Raw genomic sequence first — 16,077 nt, 5'->3', positions numbered from 1 at the left:
GATATTGTTGCAACTTGTTATACTTAATGCTTGTCACTAGGGCCCGAGTGCCATGATCTCAGATCTGAACATGTTATTGTTTCATCATGATATGCATTGTTTTATGATCTTAGCTGCAAGTTGTATACACATGTCGCTGTCCGGAACCCGAGGCCCCAAAGTGACAGAAATTGGGACAACCGGAGGGGATGGCAGTGATGTGAGGATCACATGTGTTCACGGAGTGTTAATGCTTTGCTCCGGTACTCTATTAAAAGGAGTACCTTAATATCCAGTAGATTCCCTAGAGGCCCGGCTGCCACCGGCTGGTAGGACAAAAGATGTTGTGCAAGTTTCTCATTGCGAGCACGTACGACTATATACGGAACACATGCCTATGGATTGCTTAGTACTTGGACACCGTTTTATTATTATCTGCAAATGCTCTGCTTTGATTGTTACATGAGTTTCTCTCATCCATGCAACGCCCGTCATCCATCCCTGTGCCTACAATATTTTAATCCTGTTGTTTACTATAATCACTACTGCTGTCTTTGTTACTCTGCTGCTGTTATTTCACTACTGCTACTGCTATAAAACTGTTACTACTGATAAACTCTTGCGAGCAAGTCTGTTTCCAGGTGCAGCTGAATTGACAACTCCGCTGTTAAGGCTTTCAAGTATTCTTTGTCTCCCCTTGTGTCGAATCAATAAATTGGGTTTTACTTCCCGCGAAGACTGTTGCGATCCCCTATACTTGTGGGTCATCACTGGCGAGGGTAATCGACTTTATTGTTGACAACGAAAAAGAGTATGCAGAATACCGTAAGCTGCAGTCAGCGAAGAAGAGGAGCTGGCTTAGGACCTGGCTACGCAAACAGTTACCTGCTTAGTGCTTCTGCTTCCTTCGTCGTGATCTGCTGATTTTGGGAGGTGCTCGTATCCCTCCATTAGCTAGGACTTGCTTGAACCCGACCACGGTTTGTAATGATGAACTTGTTCGAGGTGATAATATACTAACTCCTCGTGTGATGAACCTGTGATGCATCACGACGTAACTTTGCTCGTGATGCATCGTCCAACAGCGTAAGTATTTGCTGTGTATTAGCAGCAACTTTTGATGAATTGAATCTAGCTGAATGTGTTGTTATTTAGTTTGCAGTACTGGGTAACCTCACCACTCTAAGGAAAGGGTTAGCACAACACGCTCAAAACTGCAACCAAACAGGATGTGAGCTGCACGAGCAGGGCAGAAAGTCGTATGTGCAGACATTCAAAAAAATGGGGGCTGACTTCTCTCTCCGGTACAAAAAACATCGCCCAGGTTATCAAACGACATGTGTTTCATGACACGTGTTTCATAATAATGGAGGCTTGTCTCACATGCAGGATTCTGTCCCAGGCTACCAACAACATCTCAAGTGGAACTCCATGGATCGGATAGCTTAGACTAGCCCCAATGGGAGTATCATAAGTAGTATCATGCATGTCATGTTGGCAAAAATCTGATGTGTCATATCAATTAATGAGGTGAGAGATGAGAGTAGTATCATAATATGATACCGTATCATGACACATAAACCTAGAAAACTTCATGACAAATACATCATGTACACATATTTACATTGAGATTTTATAAAACATTAAATATGACATAAGTATGATACAATATTACTATGATACTATACATTATGGAGGTGGTATCACAAACTAGTATCATGTACATGATACTAGTGTATAATACTTCTCATTGTAACTAGTCTTATGCAAGATGCCAAGATGAGCGTGCGCGAACATTTTCTCCGTCTCTCTCCCCCCTCCCAGCTTATCCTCTCTACTGTAGATTTGAGCGGAGGTCGTCCCTGTGACGTAAATTTCGGCCACCCCTCTTCCTTTCTCTTCCGCCGGCGATGCCGGCCGGAGTGGGAAAGTACGTGGGGGTGTGTCCGCCTGTAGTTGTAGGTCTTTTCTTCTCGTCGTCTTCTTGGCGTTGATGTGCTCTGTTCCGGGGTCTTCGAGCGGATCCTGGAGCTGGCAGATCTTCTCCATTTGTTGGCCTCTTTGGTGGAGGGTGGCAGGTGGTGTTGGATCTGGCAAGAGCCTTTTAAATAAGCTTGTTTGAGTCTCAGATCTTTGGGTTGGCATGGTGTTGCTTGCGGCCATGGGGGCCGGGGAGACCGTAGCCGCTGAAGATCTTCGGGAACTTCTGGTTTCTTCTTCTTTAGGTTTGAGCTGGAGATCTCTGGTGGTGGTTGGGTTGGAGCGGGTGATGAGGAAGAAGGGAGGATGCTTCGGCGATTTCCAGAGGATGTGGCCGGAGTGGAGCTCGGAGGCCGCTGGGGATTTGCCCCGACCGATATTCAACAGCGGGTTATATTCCGTCGGCTACAGCGGATGGTTCTTGCGGCTTATAAAGAAGCTTGTCTTCGATGGCGTCTCCTCCAAGCTTCGTAAGTGGGATGGCCGTCTTCTCCATCTCCGGTACGGGATCGAGTTCGGCGGCCGGCGAAGGCGAAGTGCTCAAGGACCTGGAAGGACTTTTCTGATGTTTTTTGTTTTTCCAGGGTGCTTTGTGCAATTTTTCCAACTCAGTTGTCTCAAAAAAAAAAGATGAGCGTGCGCGAGCCACATCAGCTACAAGAGCATCTCCACTCGTCTCCCCGACGAGGCCCCCGAGCGACGTTTTTCCCATCCGGACGGCGAAATTCGGCCCAGTCGCGCCCCCGGTTCCTCGTTTTCGTCCGGATTTGGCCCTTCATCCATCCGGCGAGGCCATGCCATCCCCGGCCCCCCGGGGACCTATCGGGGACTCCGGACGAGTGAAAAGCGGGGAAGGGCCCGATCTGTCGGTGACTCGACACACGACCCCACCGCCACCTCGCTCAAAATCTCCCCCACCCCTCGTATCTCTCTCGCCGCCGGCACCACCCCGCCGGCTTGTTGCCCAGATTCCGCCGTCCCTCCTTCCCCACCTGCCTATATTCCGCCGTCTTTCGACGACGGCCTATCTGGCTGCTCCTCCGCCGGCCTGTTTTCCGACTTTGGCCTACTCCTTGTCGCTCGCGGCTCGGGTTGCCTCGACCACGCCCGTCAGGTGTTCGTCCATTTGCCCCGCCGGCCATGGACTCGGACGAAGAGGAGGAGCAGATGTTCGTCGAGCTTATGCGAGAAGAGATGGCAGCCGCCGCCCAAGACGAGGAGCACATGATGATCCTCGGTTGCTTGTCAAGCATGTACGCCGGATTGGCAACTGGTCGACGTGGTGGGTCGGCACCAGGGCGCCGAAAGTGCAAGCCGAGACAGCGAATGGAGGGCTACTGCATGTTGTACGCCGACTACTTCGCCGACAATCCATTGCACGGTGAGAGTGTTTTCCGGCGTCGTTTTTCAGGATGAGCAGAAAGCTATTTCTGCAAATTGTGTATGCCATCCGAGACTTTGACCCCTACTTCAGATGCAAGGCGGATTGCACTGGTTTGGTTGGATTTTCGTCACTGCAGAAGTGCACAGTGGCTATGAGGATGCTAGCGTATGGAGCTCCCGGTGATAGTGCAGATGACTATCTTCGGATGGCGGAGTCCACCTCCCTTGATTGTTTCTACCGATTCTGCAGGGCCGTCATAGCAGTGTTCCGGGACTATTACTTGAGATCACCCACTGTCGAAGACACTCAGAGGATCCTTGCAACAAATGAAGCTGGGGGTTTTCCAGGGATGCTTGGAAGCATTGACTGCATGCATTGGCAATGGAAGAACTGTCCGTTTGCGTGGCAGGGAATGTACAAGGGTCACAAAAAAGCTGCACTGTGATACTTGAAGTAGTGGCTACCCATGATCTCTCGATTTGGCACTCTTTCTTTGGTATGCCTGGATCCAACAATGATATCAACGTCCTAAACTGCTCCCCGGTCTTTTCCAAGCTTGTTGAGGGTCATGCTCCCCGGTGGACTATGTGATCAATGGTCGGCACTACAACAAAGGATACTACCTTGCAGACGGTATCTATCCAAAGTGGGCAACATTTGTGAAGACTATCTCGAACCCTAACACCCCCAAACTTTGCGAGTTTGTCAAGAAACAAGAAGCTTGCCGAAAAGACGTCGAGCGTGCATTTGGTGTCCTCTAGCAGAGATTTTCTATCGTCCGGTTCCCCGCTATGACTTGGTCCAAAGATCAGATGTGGGAGGTGATGAACTGCTGTGTGTGCCTACACAATATGATTATTGAAAATGAGTGAAAACATCCGGTTCCTCTGACTGAGCAACAAGCACCATATGAGAGAGAGGGTCCTCTTGCACAGCCTAATCACCAGGTGCCTCCATCATGGGCCGCCTTCATTGCTATGCGCCAGGAGATTCGAGACTCTACAATGCATCAGCTGCTGCAAGATGATCTGGTGGAGCATATATGGACGCTCCGAGGCAACGCCAACTAGTCTGTCATAATTTGTTTGAAAAATTGTGAAATTGTGTGCTTCATTTGTTTCAGCACTTGTTAAACATTGTAATGATTATCGCCGAATTTGTTTCAGCAATTTTCGTACTCTTGGTCGCCGAACTTGTTAAATTTTATGTTAAATTTGTCTGAAATATGTCAAATGGTCGAGGTTGGGGGTTTCCTGCCGGGGGGACGGCTGGAACTTCGGCGCTTCCCAAACCAAATCTTCCTCCAATCCGGACGAAAATTCGCCGAATTTGGACGTGGAGAGCGCCAACGAGTGGAGATGCTCTAATTGGTCAGGTCGCTGCATTCTCCCAGATCAGGAAAGTGTGTGTGTTCCGTGTTCCGTCCAACCATTTGCACAGTGGCGCCATAGAGACCGGGATCAGTCTAGGGCCCACCTGCCAGGGAAGGCCGGGTGTACACGGCATCATCCGTTGACAAGTCAAAATCCTCGGTCGCTTTCTCAAAAAAAAAAAATCCTCGGTCGTACGACTGCGACCGAAGGCGAGGGCGGCGAGATCAACGGCCCAGATCTGTCCGGCACTGTCCCCAGCGGCCCCGCCTCTTAAACGCCTTCCGTCCGTCCTTCCCCCCTCCGCCCGCAGAGGGATCCAAACCTCGCAAGTCGCGAGGAGAGAGAAAGCGAAATCGCGACGCGAAATCCAAACCCTGGATGGCGTCGGCGAGGGCGGCGGAGGCGCCCGCGCTGGCACTGCCCACCGCCGGGGCCGAGCTGGAGAGGCGGGTGATGGCGGCGGTCAAGGCGTCGGAGGCGCGCGGGGACCCGCCGCTGCTGCGGGCGGTGGAGGTGGCCCGCCTCGTCGCCGGGGACGGGCCGGGGGCGGGGCTGCCCAGCGCCGAGCTCGCCGGGATCCTCGTCTCCAACCTCTGCTTCGCGCACAACTCCGCCTCGCTCTGGAAGCTGCTGGACCAGGCCATGTCGTCCCGCCTCCTCTGCCCGCTCCACGTCCTCGCGCTCCTCACCGCCAGGTCCGCTCCCTGCGCTCATTTCCTGCCCCCCTTTTTTCCGAAGGATACTAGTAGAGTAACTCTCTCTGGCGGTGATTCTACAGGGTGCTGCCGCATCGGCGAGCGCAGCCGGAGGCGTACAGGCTGTACCTGGAGCTGCTGAAGAGCAACGTCACGTCCTCCTCGCTGTCCCTGCAGGCCGGGCCTAATCGCGACAAGTAAGAACCCACCTATACGTAACAATCTTCAAACGCCACGCCTGCCTGGCTTCGATCTGTGCCGTGCCGTGCACAATCCACCAAACACGGATTTGTATGCTGCTTGCTAAATGCTAAGCAGGTGCCCATCTGCTCATCATACACGGCTATGACTTTTGCTTCGCAGGATGACCAAGGCCATCGATGCTGCTCTACAACTATCGAAAATCTACGGGGTGCCCAAAATGGACTTCGGGCACGTTGTCATCCTGTTCGTGCTGAGCGTTACCACCAGACTGATCGACTGCATACTGGAGGACTGCGGCTTTCCGTCTGAGGGGCAGGATAGCGTGTACCCTGTTGAAGGGCCACATGCTATGGATGTAGATGCCAAAGGGGTCTCCGCCGTGAAGCATACCGAGCACCGGGAACAGTTGCGTCGGAAGAACACTGTCATGGCTTTGGAAGTGTTGCATATGATGGCTGCTGATAAGAAAATCCAAGCGTTTTTGCGCTTGATATGCCTTAACATGTACGTCTTCCAACAATCTTTTACACTAGTTTATGGACTATGGAGTTTATGATATAATGGACATATTTATTGCATTACTACTGTTGCTAATCCTTTACATTCAGGGTAAGATTCATGTTGCAAAATAAGCCTAACAGTTTCAAATGCAAGAGAGTTTCAAGTTGGTGCCAAGTATGGTCTGCCTTATTAGCATGACAACTTTGTAGATACAACTTTGTAGATAGTTATATCCATGGGCTATCAGTTTTGCCTGCAGCCAATCATCGTATTTTGTAACCTGTTTCCTTGTTCGGTTGCCATGCCAGGATAATTTATTCTTACTACAATCAAATGTAAAGGTAGGGAGTAGGCACAAGTATTATAATTAACAAAAGTGATGATGCCAAGTTAAAGCTGCATTTCTGTAGGCTGACTTCTTTTCCACCTTTTCACTGATAGTGACTACTCTAATGGTAACTTACTGCTCCATTAGCTGCTGTTTATAATTTATAAATAAACTTGCTACATTAACTTTTAAGAATGCAAGTATTTTCCTACATCTAAATTTGCATCACCTTGCCTAACAACTCTTAAAGAATAAATTTCCACCAATTATTCCTTGGGTGAATGAACATTACAAATGCCAAATGTGTGCTAATTAGACAATTTTTCTAGGTTAGGCCTGACAAATTCAGCGCTCTGAGCCAGAGGTTGACACTGATCGAAGCTCGCAAAATTGCACTCGAGAGACTATTGCCTACTAGACATAAAATTGATGATTTGTTGATGTATATTCGAAGAGTTAGCAATGTAGATTATCAGCCAAACAACAAGCGACTGGTGGATGTTCTTGGCAACATGAGATCCCGTGGTTCCATGCTGAGCCAGCTTACAGGAGCTGGGAGAGCTGCCTGTTGGATTATATATGATATTTACTTGGAGAACGCAATTGATGGGAAGCATCTAAGTGCTATATCTGCTATCGTGATTATAAAAGGTACGCCCACATGATAGGTTTGTATTCACTCAAATTGCTGTACCTTTTCCCCCTTATTAGTGTCTGCAAAGTTTCTTTACCTATCTGTGATGTGGTCTTGGTTTTCTAACACGGATGAAGGTGACCATTGTAACCAATAACAACAACATCAAAGCCTTTTTCCCAAGCAAGTTGGGGTAGGCTAGATATGAAACCCAACGAAAACATAAGGAGACCAAAACAAGGACAGGGAAAAAAAGCAAGCAAAGTAAGATCCCAGCACATGGATCGGTGATTTCATGCGGTCCTATTTAGAGCTAAATCTTTAGGGACATTCCAATCCCTGAAGTCTCTTTTTACCACCTCTGCCCATGTCAACTTTGGTTGTCCTCTGCCCCTCCTTGTATTTCCATACTCCTTAGAATTTCAGTGCTTCTGGAGGACTTCGTTGGATATGACCAAACCACCTTAGTCGGTGTTGGACTAGCTTCTTGTCGACCGGTGCCACCCCTAGCCTATCCCGTGTTACCTCGTTCCTAATCCGGTCCTTTCTTGTATGGCTACACATCCTCCGTAGCATGCGCATCTCCACAACACTCATCTGTTGAATGTGTTGTATTTTAGTGGGCCAACATTCTGCTATGTATAGCATCGCCGGTCTGATTACCGTCCTATAGAACTTACCTTTTACCTTTTGTGGAGCCTTCTTGTCACATAGGATACTAGATGCTTGCCGACATTTCATCCATCCTGCCTTGATCCCGTGGCAAACATCCTCATCGATATCACCATTGCTTTGCAGCATTGACCCCAAGTATTGGAAGGTGTCCCTCTTAGGCACTATTTGTCCTTCTAAACTATCATCTCCGTCTTCGCACCTAACACCACTAAATTCGCATTGCGAGTACTCTGTCTTGGTCCTACTAATTCTGAACCCCTTTGATTCCAATACTTACGCCAACCCTGGTCTCATTCACTAGCACCATATCCATGGTTTTTAAGGCGTCGCTTAGTCGCCGCCTAGGCGTCAGAGCGCCCGGCAACGTCAAGGTGTCGTCCTCCCCTTAGATTTTCGTCTAAGGCGTCCGATTTGGTGTTTTGAGGCGTCCAGGTCATCGCCAAGGCGGAGAAGGCGTCGCTCTGGTCGAATTTCGACGCCATGGACAAGGTCGAGTGGGAAAAGCAGGCGAGCGGAAACACAGAAATTAGGCGGGATGGTAGAGAAATTGGGGGCCAAAGAGAAGGAAAATATAGGGGAAAGAGAGGGGAGAACAGACCAGTCACAGAATCGAATCGATTGAGAGAGAGAGAGGAGCTCTCTCCTCAGGCGGCCAGCTCCTCCTACGCCAGATCTCGTCTCAAGTGCCCAAGCACAACAGGGAGGCGGCTGCTTCGTCGGGGACGATAGGGGCAGGTGGAAACTGGGAGGGGTCGCCGCCTGTTGGGTCACCGCCGCCGGCTGGCTGCAGGGGAGGCGGCTGCAGGCTGGTTGCAATGTTGCATCGTGGGGTTAGGCACATCTGGGCTGGGCCTTATCCTAAACTGTGTTGCTGGGTTAGGCACAACTGGGCTGGGCTGGGCCGCTCCTATAGATGGCAGTCTATGATTAAGGTGTCCCCTCGCTTCGCGCTTTGAGCGCCTAGGTGTTGAGGCCCCCCCCTCCCCCCAGTGCCTTAAACCTTCTCGACACCTTGAAAACCATGACCACATCATCAGCAAAGACCATACACCAAGGAATATCTCCTTGTATATCCTTCGTCACCTCATCCATCACTGAGGAAAACATGTATGGGCTCAAGGCTGACCCTTTGATGTAATACTAATGCTGTCAATTTGTAATCGTAATGTTTAGATCTTTCTTTCAGTTTTCTTATGTGTCAGCATGGGTTTTCATTGATTAGTAGCATGCTTTTCTTAAACCAGAAATGACCAAGACAGCCCAAGCAATTAATGAGGCAAGTTGGCAGGAAACTTTTAAAGCTCTTTGGATTGCTGCCCTTCGTCTTGTACAGCGGGTGATAAACCTTTACTTGATGTTTTATCGTTGGTGAAATCATAGTTACTCACTCTTATTGTGGCGTCCTCACACACTAATGTTGTTACTAGGCTAGAGAACCTCTTGAAGGTCCAATTCCTCATCTAGACGCGAGATTATGCATGCTATTAGCTCTTATTCCACTAGCAATTGCTGCAATTCTCAAAGAAGAAACTGATGCACATGGATCTGAAGGAAATAAAAATCTTCCACGAAGACTAGGACTTGTATCTTCTCTCCAGGATTTGGTTCAATATTCAGGACTCCTTGTAGCACCTTCATCGGTGGTAAATGCAGCGAATGCGGCAGCTTCAAAAGCGGCAATATTTAGGGCCAGTTGTAATGCTGCTGGTGGCAACCCTAGCATGATTGGCCAGGGTGACTCTTCAACGAAAGCTGGTACGGCTATGTTTTCATTATAATGTACGTGCAATTTGGTCAGTTTGTGAACTAAACTGGCTGTTGGCTGCTTATGGGGTCCTGTTGATAGACATTTTTTTTCATTCAGTTACTAGCTGCTCTTTTTGTTTAATATTTTTCATCTTCGCACTATTATGGGAAAAATACACTTATCTTCTATCTCTCGTTTCTTAGCTTTTAACCGTTTCCCCCCTATGGTTTTTTCAGTTGGAAACATGCTACATCTTATAGTTGAAGCCTGTATTTCGAGGAATTTGATTGACACAACTGCTTACTTGTGGCCTGGTTATATTGTACTATCGGGGCATTTGAAGGATACAGTTTTACCCCAGGAATCCCCTTGGTTGAACTTTATGCAAGGAGCTCCACTATCTGACCCACTTAAGACTGCTCTCATTTCTACTCCTGCTTCCAGGTATATGGTGCTATATATGCAATCAAAATAGAAATTTTACAGGCTACACATGAATCCAATATTTTGCCCTTTCACCCATTGATATAAGTTGCTGCCTACCGGGGTTCTCCAATTTTTTGAAGTTGGTCTCTTGGTTCATTGTACTTCTCAGATTACCCCTGTATCCCCTCTTCTTACTGGTGTACCGTGTTTGTTCCTTCATTCCGAGTTCTGTTTTTGTCTACAGTGTCGCAGAACTGGATAAATTGTACCACATAGCATTGAATGGTTCAGAACAGGAAAAGTCAGCTGCAGCTAAAATTCTGTGTGGCGCATCACTTGTTCGTGGCTGGAATATTCAGGTACCTTACTATATTCATCTGATATAAAGAGCTTCCAAAATGTTCAAATTGCTGTGACAAATTATAAGTTAGTAACTGTCTGAAACTCCTCAATTTTCTGTTGATAAATTTATTGATTTTTTGGTGAGTTGATCTTCATAACAATATATAATATCAATTTGAATTGTCCACATTTTCAAATCAACTATTTTATGCTGATTCACATAAATGCAGTTATGGTACAATTAAACAAATATCACAAAAAATGGTCCCAAAATTGATGGTTCTAGGAAATATTTATTACCACAGGCGCACTTGCAAAAATTAGTAGAATTTTCTTTGCTGCATGACAAAAGCAAGGCCAGACTACATTTCAGAAAACACAAACACCTTTTTGTTTTCTGTGTAGAAATATTCACAGATGCACATTTTCTAAAATCTTACATCCTTCAAGTTTTCTTAGATTGTTGCAGCTACTCTTATGTGCTAACCAAAACGGAACTGAAAAGTCTATCTGGCAACTTTTCCCTAGAAGAATGTTATTTATATTCTACATGCTTTCTGCAGGAACATGTTGTCCGCATGGTAGTCAAGTTACTGTCGCCTCCTTTGCCCTCAGATTCCTCAACACGAGGGAGCATGAGCCACTACCTTAGTCAGATGTCTACGCTTAATGCAATCTTACTCTGTGTCTCATATGTGGATGCTGTCCACATTCTTTCTTTGTATGGAATGGTAAGCAGTGCATTTTCCGGTTGACCATGTAATCTATTTTTAACAATCCATTGTTAATTAACATATGAAACTGATGGCAGACTTTGCATAATTTCTATTCAGAGTACACTGTAAAAACACATCATGTCTTTTTGTTTGTCTTGAAAGTAAAACAAAAGCGAGTTCATCACTAGTCAGAAGCGCAATTTGCTGCTGCCAAGGGAAACTGGCATCTCCATTAGTCAAGGCCTAAAAGTGCATGGCACCAATGGTCAGAAAACTAGAAAAAAATTAATCAAAATTTCAGCATCACATCTATCCCTGATATAAAATAATCAAATTAGACATGCATTGCCCTTGGTGCATTGAACAGAATTGATGTCCAGGTACAGTCTTTTGGTTCTTGTTCTACAGTGTCAGTTTTAAAGTTAACACCTGATATTCCAATTTGTCCAACTTTAAGGAACTCCTGTAGTTATGTCCCCCAGTGATAAAGTCATGTTCTTCATCATTTTCTTGGCATATCTGTTACTAATGCTTGATGGATGAACTAGCTCCGTAGGTCACAAGTTGCACTGCATATATTTGTGTCTCTGGCTTAGTTTCTTCATGTATCTTATTATGGCCACCCTATAAGCTAACTAGGTTTTGATATTGGTATGCTACTTGCGATCAGAACAATGATAACTGCATCACGCAGATGATTACTTCCACTTTTCATGTCCACCAGAATAATCTTGTCTAATGGTTGTGTTGTTTGTTAGTTCAGAATATAAGAAAAACCTTTTGTTTATTAACTGAAGAAGAACCTTTTGTCCTACAGGTTCCAGATGTTGCTGCAGCTCTAATGCCACTTTGTGAAGCTTTTGGGTCAATGCCACCCCCAGCTAACCACAGGTCTACCATTTTTGATGAAACGTCGGTTTACTCGGTCTTCTCTTGTGCGTTTCTTTGTCTTCTCCGATTATGGAAATTTTACAGACCTCCTCAAGAGCATTGTCTTGCTGGCCGTGGAGGCTCGATAAGATTGGAACTTACTCTGGACTATTTGTTGTTAATGCACAATAACCACAATGAGCTCCCAAATTCATCTGCTAGTAGTACTTACTCTAGCAGCAGTGTGGGCTCATTTGAAGAGGTTTCAACCCAACCAATTTATATTGATTCCTTCCCCAAGTTAAGGGCTTGGTACTTGCAGAATCAAGCTTGTATAGCCTCTACCCTTTCTGGTGTTTGCAACAAAAATCCTGTCCATCAAGTTGCAAACAAAATTTTGAGTATGATTTGCCGAAAAATGAACAAAAGCGGGATAGTATCTAGTAATCTTTCATCCACCTCTAGTAGCAGTGTCAGTGGTTCCTCACTAAGTACATCGGATGATTCTTACCAAAGGCCCACAGTTTCAGCATGGGAATTTCTAGAAGCAGTTCCTTTTGTTCTTGAAGCTGTTCTTACAGCATGTTCTCATGGGAGGATTTCCAGCAGAGACATGACTACAAGTGAGGAACCTCCTCCTTTTCATTTTAACGTATTGCATGGATTTCCAAGTCCTATTGGGATATTTCTTGATCTCATTCATGTGTTAATGTGCCGACATATTGCAGGTCTGAGGGATCTGGTGGATTTCTTGCCGGCTTCTCTTGCTGCAATTGTTAGCTACTTCACAGCAGAAATTACACGAGGGATATGGAAAGCTGTTCCTATGAATGGAACTGAATGGCCCAGCCCTGGTGCTGCTCTTCACTCCATTGAAGATGAAGTGAAGGAAATTCTTGCATCTGCTGGTGTTCAGATTCACAGCTGCTATCCACGTAAGACCTGCTTCCTGTTCTTATGCATAACTTTGTTGCATTGGCTCATACTATAACTGTTGATAGCCTTCAGGCTTCCAGCATCATCATTGCACAATGTTATTATATCTTTTGTCTTTATTTGTCTATGTGTTTGTAGAAAATTTACATTATACTCTTACAGGTGGTGTGCCACCAATGCTTCCTTTACCGATGGCTGCACTTGTCAGCTTGACTATTACGTTTAAGCTGGATAGGAGTCTTGAATACATTCATGGGATCATTGGCCAGGCTCTGGAGAACTGTGCAGGGGGCAGTTCCTGGCCAAGCATGCCCATCATCGGGGCCTTGTGGGCTCAGAAAGTGCGCAGATGGCATGATTTCATCGTCCTGTCATGTATGCGTTCTCCGTTTGGCAGAGACAAAGATGCAGTTGCGCAGCTCATCCAAAGTTGCTTCACATCCTTTCTGCACGCATCCTCATCCAGCGGGTCTGATATTACTGCAAGCCGTGGAGTTGGAGCTTTAATGGGAGAGTCCATCACAGGCCAAGGTCTTCAGCTTCCCATGGCCCCTGGGTTCATCTACCTGAGAACTTGTCGAACTTTCCACGATACCTACTTTGTGAGTGAGACGATACTTAAGCAAGTCATTGATTGTTCCCACAAACTTGCAAGTGGATGGTCTTCCAATGGGCCTCCGCATTTAAAATCAGGCCGAACGCCGCTATCTGGTGCTGCATCCATGGCGTATCAGGTTGCTATGCTCGGTGCAGGACTCCTCTGTATTGCTGGGGGGCCTTTCGCGGTCCAGGTGCTATATGAAGAGACATTGCCGACACTGCTGTTATCAGCTCGGGAACAGATTATGGAAAACGTTGGACCAGTGTCCAGCACACTCCAAGGTTATACCATGGCCAACATGCTCTTTTTCTGTGGTAGTCTACTTTGGGGTTCAGAGAGAACTTCTTCCATTCTGAAACTGTCATTCCTCTCAAGGAGACCAAGAGTGGTGGGCACCCACATGGATTTCATTGCTGGCGTGTTGGATGGGCACATCCTGCTGGGCTGCGAGCCAGGTACATGGAAGGCGTATGTATCATGCTTTGTATTTCTGCTGGTGAAGTTTGTCCCGTCATGGCTGCTGGACATAAAGCTAGACACACTGAAGAAGATTGCCGCTGGGCTACGAAGTTGGCATGAGCATGATCTTGCCATATCTCTACTTGAGCGAGCAGGACCACAGACGATCTCCATTGTAGTCGAGACCTTGCTGCAATGATCTCGCCTTCTGAACGTTTTGCCCCCACCTAACATATATGACTTGTTGTACTTCGAATCTAAATTCCAGTCGATAGCCGTCTGAGTTCATATGTGGATTAGTATGAGGTCATCTCGTTTGGTTTGCATGGCCTCTTTCCTAGATCCCTTGACTATGGTTTGCAAGTCCAAACTCCCAGAGTCTACGGGATGTATCCTGGGTAAAGTACCGCAGCTCTAACTTGTAATCCACAATGTAGTAATAACATGGGGCTTCTATGTCTACAGTTAATTTGGCCCAAGCAAGCGAACTTGGTAGGTCGGCTATGGTCTATGGATGCACTGAATATTTGGAATATCATTGTTTCCCCTTTGTTCAAAAGCACATTTATGATTTTAGCCATTTTTAAAGGTTTTGACACTATTAATGCACAGTTTGTATGAAAATGCCAGTACTGTTCTGCATAAAATATTGTAAAAAAAGCAATGTCACTGATATCATGGGAGCAATAGTCTGCGAAATTATACAACACGTTTTGGTATGCATCTTTTGGTATGCCATCTATTTTCCTAGAAAATTCACGTGCTAGGCCATTCGCCTGATAATGCTCGAAGGTAACACGTACAAACTCTATCAGCTGGCTTGCACGGAACACGATCCAGTAGATGCATCATGCTTTTTTTTGATCCACGACGGTGTCAGTACAATTTCCAGAAAGGCCCCTAACACAAAAAACCTGAGAGATCTTCTCTTATACAGACTGTATCATTTTACTCTCTCCTTTCATAATTCTTATCGTAATTTTGGTTCAAACGACTAGGATTACGGAAGGGCAGACAGTACCAGGACTTGTTGAACTCTACCGTGCCGTGTTTCGTCATGTCAACAAATGGGTCCCGTCACGACCAAGTGGAAGCCAAGAAAAAAAGGGGCACGCCTATACATCGCCCATTAGCGTGCGTTTATACGCATCGCCTGGAGGCGCCCGCGGGTGGACCGGCCCATTAATTTACTCGTTCGCCTTTCTCAGTTTTCCAACATGATTTAGCGTGTATCCTAGTGGTTAGGGCATCTCCAACGGGACGACCCAAACCGCGCCGCGGCGTCCGGATGGGTCCAACTGGACAAAAACACGGCCCAGCGCGTGGACCCATCCCTAAAACGGATGGCCGCGGCGTCCGGGATGACCCAAACCCGGCCTAAATCTGGGGCGAGTTTGCGTGGCCGCGGACGCCGATGGCTGGCCGCTCGCGTCCGCCCCTTGTCCGCCTATGGCCCGCATGTCATAGAAATAGATTTTTTTTTCATTAAAACGAACCCATTACATTTTTTTAGCCTACTACTTCTATCCTAATACGTACGGGGCCGGCGGCCTCGCCGACGACTCCTCGCCGGCTCGCCGTCGGGGCTGTGGATTTCACTCGACGCCGGCGGCCTGTACGCGTGAGGATTTCACTCCAGCTTACAAGCTGGGTGGCGCGGCGGAGGCCTTCATCCTCCTGCTTCCCGCCCGCGCGCTTCGGGCGCGCTCGCGCTCCGCCTCCTGCGGCGGCACCATCCGCTTCCCGCATAGCTCCAGCTCCTGCAGGGCGGCGCGTTCCACAATGGTGCGCGCTTCCAGGCGAACGCGGCCGGCGGCCTGGGCCTCGTGGTTCTCGTTCCGCCGGCGCATGCGTTTTTGTCGGCCGCGCTCCACCGACGCAGCAGCCTCCCGGGCGCGCCGCTCGGGCGAGGGCATCTGGATGAGGTGGCGGGCTGCTCGCATAGCGAGCAGCTCGTTCTTCTGGCCGAGGAGGTCGCCGAATCGGCGGCGGCCGGCCCGACAGGTGGCCTCGTGCTCCTTCGTCACGCGCGTGAGGTCGGCGAGACGCTCCTCGATGGCGGCGTTGATGTTCGCCAGCGCGAGGTCCTCCTCGTCGACGTGCTCCTCCTCCGCGGCATCGTACCAGCCGTCTGCGGTCTCGTGCCAGCCGTCCGCGGCCGCCTCCACCATCTCCGCGCCCCCTCCCTTCTTCGCCGCCGCCTCAGCAGCGACGCGGAGCGCCTCGT

At 47.8% G+C, this 16,077-nt stretch overlaps 1 protein-coding gene across 1 annotated transcript; it reads left to right on the top strand.

Moving 5' to 3' along the window:
- The first annotated feature begins 5,008 nt into the window (after positions 1 to 5,008).
- LOC127331486 (mediator of RNA polymerase II transcription subunit 33A) lies at positions 5,009 to 14,426 on the top strand. Its single transcript, XM_051357665.2, has 12 exons — positions 5,009 to 5,411; positions 5,495 to 5,608; positions 5,775 to 6,119; positions 6,779 to 7,095; positions 8,998 to 9,089; positions 9,181 to 9,508; positions 9,737 to 9,944; positions 10,171 to 10,285; positions 10,832 to 10,999; positions 11,802 to 12,477; positions 12,583 to 12,789; positions 12,953 to 14,426. Exons 1-12 carry the CDS (start codon positions 5,095 to 5,097, stop codon positions 14,047 to 14,049), a joined length of 3,984 nt encoding a protein of 1,327 aa, XP_051213625.1. The 5' UTR covers positions 5,009 to 5,094; the 3' UTR covers positions 14,050 to 14,426.
- The last annotated feature ends 1,651 nt before the right edge of the window (positions 14,427 to 16,077 follow it).

The sequence above is a fragment of the Lolium perenne genome, chromosome 2 (genome assembly GCF_019359855.2).
Source record: "Lolium perenne isolate Kyuss_39 chromosome 2, Kyuss_2.0, whole genome shotgun sequence".
Taxonomy (NCBI): Eukaryota; Viridiplantae; Streptophyta; class Magnoliopsida; order Poales; family Poaceae; genus Lolium; species Lolium perenne.
The sequence above is the reverse complement of the archived record's forward strand: the minus strand, read 5'-3'. Positions and strand labels throughout refer to the sequence as shown.